Source organism: Nicotiana tomentosiformis, chromosome 1 (assembly GCF_000390325.3).
Source record: "Nicotiana tomentosiformis chromosome 1, ASM39032v3, whole genome shotgun sequence".
NCBI classification, from domain to species: Eukaryota; Viridiplantae; Streptophyta; class Magnoliopsida; order Solanales; family Solanaceae; genus Nicotiana; species Nicotiana tomentosiformis.
This window is the reverse complement of record NC_090812.1, coordinates 95,452,556-95,463,353: the sequence shown is the minus strand read 5'-3', so window position 1 is coordinate 95,463,353 and position 10,798 is coordinate 95,452,556. Positions and strand designations below refer to the sequence as shown.

At 33.7% G+C, this 10,798-nt stretch overlaps 1 protein-coding gene and 1 long non-coding RNA gene across 3 annotated transcripts; both read left to right on the top strand.

Annotated features, from left to right (window-relative positions):
• Positions 1–1,393: 1,393 nt before the first annotated feature.
• On the top strand, positions 1,394–2,221 carry LOC138910741 (uncharacterized). The gene is made up of 2 exons (XR_011415880.1): positions 1,394–1,525; positions 2,004–2,221. It is a non-coding gene; the product is annotated as an uncharacterized lncRNA (long non-coding RNA).
• Positions 2,222–5,750: 3,529 nt separating this feature from the next.
• On the top strand, positions 5,751–10,264 carry LOC104115432 (UDP-glucuronic acid decarboxylase 2). Of its 2 annotated transcripts, none has more exons than XM_070188039.1 (7): positions 5,751–6,360; positions 6,499–6,645; positions 7,759–7,838; positions 8,235–8,318; positions 8,445–8,519; positions 9,406–9,498; positions 9,778–10,264. In XM_070188039.1, the coding sequence occupies exons 1-7, from the start codon at positions 5,751–5,753 to the stop codon at positions 9,988–9,990; spliced, it is 1,302 nt and encodes a 433-aa protein (XP_070044140.1). In that variant the 3' UTR covers positions 9,991–10,264. The 2 variants fall into 2 exon arrangements, with proteins under 2 accessions (XP_070044140.1, XP_070044143.1); XM_070188042.1 differs by having other exon boundaries at positions 5,751–6,364; positions 6,503–6,645.
• Positions 10,265–10,798: the final 534 nt, after the last annotated feature.

Below are 10,798 nucleotides of genomic sequence, written 5' to 3'. Positions count from 1 at the left end.
TAGAAACAAATAATTTTAGCTAAAAAAGAATCACTTTTGGTCGGGAAAAAAAAACTTGGTCAAACAAACTATTAGACGACTATAGCTTCGCCCGAAGGTGGTTTTTAAGGTAACTAGGAGGTTGCAACTTCAATCAATGTTATGAAGGTAATAACCAGGAGTATCAGAATATAATATGGTTGGGGTGGGTGAAGAAATGGGGAATTGGGGATGGATGTACATATATGTTTTGATTTTTTCAAGAAAAATGAGCGTTCAAATTACTCAATGTTCATATTCTTTTTCCACCAAATGTCAATGTTCATATTCTTTTTCCACCAAATGTTCGCCTTTGAGTAGCTTTCGGGCTTCCATTTTGGGCGGCAGACACATTATATTCATTAATAACAACTAAGCGATCTTGTGCTGTTTTAAGGTAATTGCAAGTCACACATCACTTTCCTTGTTAATTTCTTATTGCAGATTAGTTAAAGGGAATATTATATAAATGTCCCAAATAAATTCTAACTTATCAACCTTTAGCCATTGATCAGTGGCGTAGCTACAGTGCTCTAAGGGTAGTAAGACACACACCCTTCGTCGGAAAATTACATTACGCATATAAGTAAAATATTGTTCTATTTTAATATATACAATAGCTTGCACACCCCTGACACAATCGGGTGAGATAGCGCAATGGTGAAGGGTGTGCAAAATATTCTGATGATTGTAGGTTTGAATCTCAATGCAAGCTTTTGGTACAGCCCATTTATTTTATATTATTATACTGTCAAGAAGTAATATAAGTGTAACCTTTAGACACGTATTCCTTTCCAAAGTAGAAGTGTCGTTCTTTTTCAAATCCCAACCAAACTTTGACTTTCTTTTTCTTTTTTAATTTTTCAATAAACAAATATTAAAGATCATTATTTAATTGAAAGTTACTTAATAAAAAATTCTAAAAGCTCTGTACTAGACCTAAACCTAACTTTGTCAAAATAGAAAGAAAAAACACAGAGGAGAGAAACAAAAGACCATCCCTTACTTTTTGCCTTGCTAGCCTGCTGCGTTATTGTCGGATGCCCGTGAAATCTTGCACTCTAACTCTGAATCTGATTCAATTTCAGGTTAGACTCTTCTGTCTTTCTTTTTTTTTTTTTTGGCTCAATTTATAATCTAAATTTTATTGTTAGAGTCTTTAGAGATTGAAAATTTACTAAATATTTCTAAATCTCTTAAATAATTTACAACTAGAATAAAATAACTGATACTTAGATGACCCGATTCATCATTCCTGAACATATATTTGTTTTTTTTTTTTTAAATAAGAAAAAATTTGGTGGATGTATATACGAATTTGAGACATAATTTGAATTTGAGGTTGCTTTCATGTTTCATTTTATGAAAGATATTTTGGGAATCACATTTGATCTTAATCGCTTCAGAAAAAGGAGCAAGATATTGCTAATGTCATGATACTTATTGAAGTAGCAAAACAAAGGCTTCAAGAGTTAAGAGTTGATGGATGGGATCCACTTAAAATAAGGTATTTACATTTTGTATCAGGCATGATATTCTAATACCCAATTTTGATGAGCCATATGCTAACTCTGGAAGATCACAACGTAAACTTGTTGATCATACTACTTTACATCATTATCGTGTGGATATGTTTTATAAGATTATTGATTGGCAACTTCAAGAACTTAACGACCGTTTCAATAAGGTGACAAGTAATTTATTTCATGGAGTAGCTTTCTTGAATCCAGTTGATTCATTTTCTAGTTTTGACATCAGGAAGATAGTGAGAATGGCTAAATTATATCCTTATGACTTTGATGAATTTAATTTGGGTGTCCTTGAGAATCAACTTGCTAATTATATTGTTGATGTACGTGATATTGATCAAAGGTTCTCCAATTTAGGTGGACTTAGTGAACTTTCAAAAAAACTAATTGAGACAAAGAAGAATATTAATTATCCTCTTGTATTCTGCTTAGTGAAACTTGCTTTGCTTCTGCCAGTTGCCACTGCAACCGTTGAAAGAGTTTTTTCTGCAATGAAGTTTATCAAGAATGACTTATGGAATCAAATGGATGATTAATTTTTGGACGGTTGCATAGTGCCTTATGTAGAAAAAAAAGTATTTCGTACTATTTCTAATGAGGTTATTATAAAAATATTTCAAGAGATGAGACCTCGTCGAGTACAATTGTAATAATATATTTAAATTATGCTTTCAGTAGTAATATTTTTTTTGTTGATTCCTTTATATCGGTTTTGATTTATACAATAGTTAATTATGTTAAAGCGTTTTTATGATTTAGCTAAATATTGTGTATTTTATTATTAAAAAATTCGGTGCACCCATTCATAAAAAAATTTATTTACTTATCCAAAGGTTGAACACCCTTCGTGAAATTCCTGGCTATGTCACTATCATTGATCATAGACTTACCAAAACTAGTCAAGCATATATAAAAATTGAAAACTCAAATAAATAAAGTTCTTTCTCTACAAGAATTACACGTAAATATCTTCTTCCATATTTTTAAGCGTGATTAGCAACATTACATGCAAGACAGAAAGAAAATTTTATGGATGAGATAGCAAACAAGATGATAAAATACAAGATATATATATATATATATATATATATATATATATATATATATACAAGATTCCAAAAATCTAAACAAAAAATGACCTTTTTCAATGTGTATGGTTGAAATTCATTGAAAACATATATATGAGTCAATATATAAAATTTGAGAAAGATTGGAGGTGATTTGGACTGATTTGATATCAAAATTCGTAGTTAAAATCGAGTTCAAAAAATTCTTCTGCTACACATGTATTCAAACATGTATCACGCATGTATCACATACAGGTATACATGTGATACATATTTGATACTAATTAAATACATGTGATACAAAAATGTGACACATTATTTTTTTTCATGTTCATCTTCTATTTCGAATTTTCAATTCAAACCACCTCGAAACTCCACCAAATCATTCCAAAACTGATATTCAAACTGTTTAAGATGTACCCCAATATATTCTAATAACACTCACTCAAAAGAAAACAAAAAATTAACCTTTTTTGGCTACAAATTGCTAATTGGCTAATATTGTTAATATTTGACTAATATTAATAATATTTTATGAATTAATCAATTTTTATAATAAATTACTTATAAATAGACATAGCTGGTAGTTCCGTCAGGTAAAACCTAAGTACTCTTCTTTTGTCTAACTCTCATACAGCTGTTAGCTGTTTATTTCATTAGTATTCACTATATATTGAGTAGTAGTACTCCATTATTTTTGGGACATGTGAAAGAGAGAATAAGGCCCATTTTTGGCGAGCTTTCTTTATTTTACTTATTCTAGTAACCTTGCTTGTCTCTTTGCAATTTGGCATAAACTAATTACTTCTCACATCTCAGTATATAATTAATGTTACTAGTTGTACAGTTGTTTGGCCAAAAGTATTGATGATCTTTCTCTGACTGAAGAACAGACGGTGCTAGCCTATAATTGTTTAAACACTAAAAATATTATAAAAATAATGTTGAAATTTCCTCGAACCTGTCATACAATACGTGAAATTTAATAAGTGTGCTTTAACAAGTCAAGGAGATCACTTAAATCGAATATTTTATTTTTACAAAAGCTACGAATGTCTATTTAAAAAGGGAGGATTAACAATGGGATATACTTTAAAACACCAAAGAAATATGAACGTAGGAACCATAATTAGATCTAACGAACGCTACTGCAGATGACACTTAGAAAGGTTGACTTAGCTTATCTGAAATTACTACCTGTAGGTATAGTCACGAAACTAGTAAAAAACTAAGGTTAGGAATTAATTAATATCATAATCCATTTATTAGCTAACAAAATATCCACAACGTCTAATTTTTTATTACGCATTTAGTAAAGCAGAGTACATTCCTCCTTAATTACTTCCTATGTTTATTGTTTTCCTGCTTAATATTAAGTACCCTTTAGTAAAGCAAGGCACCTTCATTCAGAAGAAAGTAACCATGCAGTGGAATTATTTTTAAGATATATTACCGTATTCACAAGAGTTAGATCCACTTTTTACAGGTCATTCCTCTTTTTTCTATAGATATTTCCACCGGGAAAACTATAATCATGATTAAATAATTTAATAAAGTATATATAATTAATCATAATTAAGTGATTTGGTCTAAAACCCAGGTAAAGGTGCCTCTATTAACTACATTTAAGAAGATGCATTGTACATGGATCCCTAATTAAATGAGTATTTGCACCTCTTATAAGTTGGATCTAAAATACTGAATGGTGCACCGGAATCTGGAAACATAAAATAAATGTGGGTTTTAATTATTTTAATTGAAGTTAGTTGACCTAAAACAGATTTTAATACTGATTTTGAAAATTCAACTGGGCCGCAATGACATAGTCCTAAATCTATAATCAATGAACTTCCGACATTCAACTTCATTCATATACATATACAAAGATTATTCTTTCATTTGGGAAAAGCCATATACGTGTGCTGTAAATGGGCTGGAGTGTCAATGGTACCACGTTGCTACTTACTTTGATAACAAAATTAAAATTGAAACTTAGTAATTTATAGTACTTCATTTATGTAACATGAAGCAGTTCTGATAATTTGGGATGTCCCGCTCAAGTATATGAAGTTTTTTCAAACCAACAATGTAGCTTACAAGAGATTTTAAGTAATTTATTTTTCAATGTAGCCAAAAATAATTACCAATACCAATTCATTTGCTCATTCCCCTTTTTTCAAACTTTATTTATGAACTAAACATTCTTCAATTACAGAAAATGAGGTACCATAACTTGTGAACATACACCAAATCTGTTGATTACAAAAAATTGAAACTGAGAAATGTTTGGTGGGATTGATTTCGTAGAAACGAATAACCAACCACACACGTCTTTTTAAGAATCCCCCTCCCAAAAAAAGATTTTCGGAAAGTTTTTTCTACATGTTTATAGTTCATCTTCTACCTTAAAAAATTCGGACTATATGATCAAAAATTCTTTTTGACAACACTGTTATCCAAGCAAACTTAAACACGCTCTGATAACTTTCGTCGAATACTTGCTATCAACATAGATAATTTTGTTGGCAAGCCACCTAATATTTTTTTTTGGTCTCCGTTGAAATATGAATCATGATCTTTCATAATTTTTAATCACTTTATTAACCGCTAGGACACACATTTTATTTTCAGTTAAATGATCATATTTTTATTGTATTATACTTGTAATTTTGAAAAATATTTTTCTCCATGAAATTAATAGTCTTAACTTTGTCGAGATTAGTAAAAAAAAAATAGAAAACAAATGAATCCAAATCTCAGAAAAGTAAAGCCATCTTTGGTGGATTTATTCAAAATTGAATCCCACTCCTCACGAAAAAAAAAAAAAAACAATTACACAATACACCATAACGTACGAAAAGGTGGCTATTAAAAACAGTACGAAACAGTGACCCTATTAATAAAAACAACATAAAAAAGTCAGAGTAACTTCAAAAACCAGCTCCACGCGCCAGCCCATAGTGTGAGTGAGAATTCCCGGCGAAAAATCCTCTTGTCCCAGCTATATTTATTTCCAATTTCCACAAACTATCCAAAGGCCAGCTTTTTTCTCTCTTTCTGCATATACAAAAAAAAAAGTACAGAAAAGTTTTTGAGAGAAGAAAGGGAGGTCAATAAAAATACCCATAATATAACTATGGCTTCTGAATTGATCTACCGGGGACCGGAATCACAGCCGGTTCCCGACGTTTACACTCCGAAACCAGACAAGCCATGGTTGAGTGTAATTCGACCCGTTCGTTACTTGTTACGCGAACAACGCATCGTTTTCCTATTTGTAGGCATTGCTATCGCCTCTTTAATCTTCGCCCTTTTGCCCTCGTCTCGTTCGGGCAGCTTAAATTACGCGATCTACGACTCCTACTTACCCTCCGAGTCGACTCAGTCTCAGGTGGCTCACCGTATGATCTACCAGAACCGACCCGGATTCGGGTCGTTCAATTCGGGCGGGAAGATCCCGTTGGGCTTGCAACGTAAGGGTTTGAGGATCGTAGTGACCGGTGGTGCCGGTTTTGTAGGTAGCCACCTTGTGGACCGTTTGATTGCTAGAGGTGATAGCGTGATCGTCGTTGATAACTTTTTCACCGGTCGGAAAGAGAATGTTATGCACCATTTCGGTAACCCTAGGTTTGAGCTCATTCGACACGACGTCGTTGAGCCACTTTTGCTTGAAGTTGACCAGATCTATCACCTTGCTTGCCCTGCTTCCCCTGTTCATTACAAGCATAACCCCGTCAAGACTATTATATCCTTTTTATTTTCGTCATTACTATTCATAATATTAATTTGTGTTGTGTTATGGTTTCTAATTCAATTTTTTATACGTTGTAATATTATTAATGTTGGATTAAAATTATGTTAATCCTTGACGAAGTAATTTTACAAGACTAATGTGGTGGGGACATTGAACATGCTGGGATTAGCTAAAAGAGTCGGTGCGCGGTTTTTGCTAACGAGCACCAGCGAGGTGTACGGTGATCCATTAGAACATCCACAGAAAGAGACATACTGGGGCAATGTTAATCCCATCGGTAAGTTTCTTTTTTATTTTAAACGAATTTCGTTTTTTTATATTTGTTTTTTATTACAATAATGATAGCTATTTTTGCTGGTGAAATGAAATCTGGTAATGTGTCTGGGACACAACAATGAACATGAAGGGGTACGGCTCACGTTAGTGTTGGGTCTCAAGGGTTGTGACTAACGTGAGCGTTGGCAGACTTTTTTAAGGAACCGAGTCGTGCGTCGTATGAATGTGGAGCCACGTGTTCAACGACGATGACAACTAATGAACTTCTCTTTCCTTAGATCCGGTCGGGAAATTAAATTTTGTCAACTGTTCAACCGTGATTTGCGGGTCCGGCCGCTTCATTCCAACTATCTTTTCCTTTTTCATTTAATTGGCGCGCCCTTTTCTCTTGAATCTTCTCTCTCTGTCTTTTATTATTAGGATTTGTCCTAGAATAAAATAAATTAGTAAGTAATTATATACTATATTTTTGTCTTTCTCTCTTCTTTTTTTCAAAATTTTAAAATATGAAACATGAATAGTTTTACCATAAAGGAAGTGGGAAAAAAATGTAATTGGACTAGCAGTTGTTAAGATTCGTACAGAATGGTGTAGTGGAATTACGCCCAAAGAGTGTGATTTAGTTGATAAAGCCAGAGAATCAACAGGTCTCAAATTCAAATTCAACTAAAGCAAAAATCATTAGATAATTTCTCATAGGCCTAAGTTTTAGTGGGTAGAATTATCCGATAAAGTGCTTTTGGGAGATAGTACCTGGTATATGAACAAATTGGCTCGAACATCACCATCATAAAAAAATAAATAATGCAGTTGAATTATAACATGAATTCCCCGCTGATATGATAATTTAGGATAATAGTCTCTTAAAGCCAAGTTGTCTTGCAGACTTGGAGCAACGGTCAAGTTGTCTCCGTGTGACCTATAAGTCACGAGTTTAAGCCGTGAAATTAGCCAGATTGTGCGGTCCTTCTTCGGATCCCGGATGAACAAGGAATGTTTTGTGTATCGGTCCCTTTTTAGTCTCTCTTTTTTGTGTGTATATTCTAATGTAAATCTGGAATGGTTACAAATGTGTGAGTAGTGGGGTGTACTGACCAAGAAAGGTGAATAACAGGTGTCCGAAGTTGCTACGATGAGGGAAAGCGAACGGCTGAAACGTTGACCATGGACTACCACAGAGGTGCTGGCGTCGAGGTTCGTACTTTCCTTCCATTTTCAATCCATATTCGAGGTTAAAATGAAGTTTAACTAAGTTATCTTTTATAATTGAAGTTTACACTTATTGATAGTTTAGACTCCATAGATAATGTAACTGTAATTTTTCTGGCATTACATGGACAAAAAAATGCTCAGAAATAAGCAAAAATATAAAAGTTTAACCACATCTCTGGAGACAGATGTAGTATTTCTCTATTGCACACATACTTGGTCGATTACCATATTTTGTAGGTTACCAGTCCATGTTTGATATAAAAAGTTACATGTAATTGGCTTTTAGATGAGTTGATTGTGAAAAAAAATTTAAAGTGTATGTTAATCAAACTTGTCTTGCTATTCTAAAATTATGTTGATGTATGCATGTGGTTGCAGGTGAGGATTGCTAGGATCTTTAACACCTATGGACCTCGTATGTGCATTGATGATGGTCGCGTTGTCAGCAACTTTGTCGCTCAGGTGAACTTCTCCACCTACCCAAATATAAAAATCTAATGTTGAACTTTAATGGATTCTTAAATTGCAAGCAAAAAAGCAAATATGATATTTGCATTCTTGTAAACCATAATTTCACATTGCGTACAGGCCTTAAGGAAGGAGCCTTTGACGGTTTATGGAGATGGGAAGCAGACAAGAAGTTTCCAATTTGTTTCAGATCTGGTAATGCACTCTACTTTTTTCTGTTTTTCCTACTTTTTGCTTATTTAATTATGTTGTTACCTTTCCAGTATTAATGCCTCACTGCTTGCTTCTCAAAGTGGCTTTCAAATGGAAGATTCCTTAATAATTGACGTTGCCATCTAGATGCAAACTGGTTTTGCTAAATAAACATTGTTTTCAATATATCAACGTGAAAAGTTCTTTTGTTAGAATGCACCATACATTATACGACATGAAAAGAAACCATTTTTAATATCTTGGACCTAAAGGGTCCCGGGCCTGTTACAAGGATAAAAATTGTAGTGTGGAAGCACATGCCATGTTCAACTAGAAGCCAGAGCTGGGACCAGCAATTGTTTTAGATTTAACTGTTTTGGAGAAGTTAAATAATTTTTTTGTTGAGAAGACGGGATTTAACTGACAATGTAAATAATTTTTATATTATCATATATTTACCTTTATTGTAAGTTTTTCTCAAAAAGGATTTACTTTATTTGCTAGATTATCAAATTAGAGTTATTATATACAGTTAGTTGTCATTTTAACCTGATGATGTAAAATAATTTTTGCTATTAGTGCATATATGTTGAAACTATTTCTTTTATTCTCTTGTACCTTTACTTGTCCCCACTCTTTGTAGTGTTCAACTCCTTAGCAAACTTGAGGTTGATTGAGATTCGCTTAGCGTAGAGTATAGATTTCTTAACTTGTCAAAGTTGGACGTTGGTAAGTTTTAGTGTGTATAGAGTTACAAGATATAGTAGGAGTCGGTTGTTTCTTGAGACCAATTATGTAGTAAAAGTGAAAAACCGTGGGTTATAATCTTGAGTTTTAATTTTTTAAGAGTATGAATCTAAAGTTTGTTTTATTTTGGTTACTTGTGAAGGTTGAGGGCCTTATGCGCTTGATGGAAGGAGAACACGTTGGACCATTCAACCTCGGAAACCCTGGCGAATTCACAATGCTTGAACTTGCTAAAGTATGCATGACATATTTTCCAACCATCCAAGTCCTCTTGTTGAGTCTTGGATTCTCCAGATTTACGATATATTTTCTTCGCATTGACATTTTACAGCTTGGTTAGGTCTTATCAAACTAGACTTTATCAGCTAATCAAAATGATTGAACTAAGTAGGTATTATCAAGAGTTTAACTTGTATAAATTGACAATATTAAATCTTTTTCACATTACCAGATCACCTAAAAATCCTATTGTCAGTTTACCACATTTTGGTGACACGTATCATTTATGGTGCAGGTGGTCCAGGAAACCATTGATCCAAATGCTCAGATTGAGTTCAGACCAAACACAGAGGATGACCCACACAAGAGGAAGCCTGATATCTCAAGGGCTAAAGAGTTACTTGGTTGGGAACCAAAAGTGGCTCTCAGGAAAGGACTGCCTATGATGGTGCAAGACTTTAGGCAACGTATTTTTGGTGACCACAAAGAAGATGCTTCTTCAGCTTAATAGAGAGAGTGTATTTGGATATTGTTTATGGTATTTTAACTCGGTCAGGGGCGAAATACACCGCGGCGAAAGATGACTCCTATGCTCATTTAGTTCAGCAAAAGTGCAGGCAGCAGTAGACTGAGCCCCCTAGTTCTTTGAATAGTTTAATAGTTGTTCATGTTATATTCCTGTCAATTTTGTAATTCTATTGTCCTTTTTTCAACACTTGATGTAGACGAGCAACCTCCATTATTATCGTAAGAATAAACAGGTTCCTATTTTTTCACTTAAAGTGGGACTTGATTGTCGTTATTGGGGCTGTTTGCGAAGTGTACTAGAAACACAGTTGACAGTAATTCATTGAGGCAAAGCTCTCCTTGAAGAATTCAAGTGAAATCAAATGAGGGGATTGTGACAACCAAATGAGTTCGTCTTAACTAAACTTTACAACCTATAATCTCTATTAGTATTGGCGTTATAACTTTTAATACATGCTAAAAGGAAATGCATCTAGCTTCTGATAGCACAGAGCGGATGTTAACCTCTTGAAACAAAAAACTAATACTGTCGGGGCAGTGCAGAGTACTGCCTTTTTTGTTGTTTTTTGAGAAATTGGATTACTAATGTTATTAATACTAGTAACCAATAGCCATATTGCATTTCGTAGCCTTGTTAGTTTCCAAATTCAGCCAACTTAGTAACAACAACAACAACAACAACCCAGTAAAATCTCATTAATGGGGTCTGGGGAGGGTAGTGTGTACGCAGACCTTACCCCTACCTCGAAGGAGTAGAGAGGTTGTTTCCGAAAGACCCTCGGCTCAAA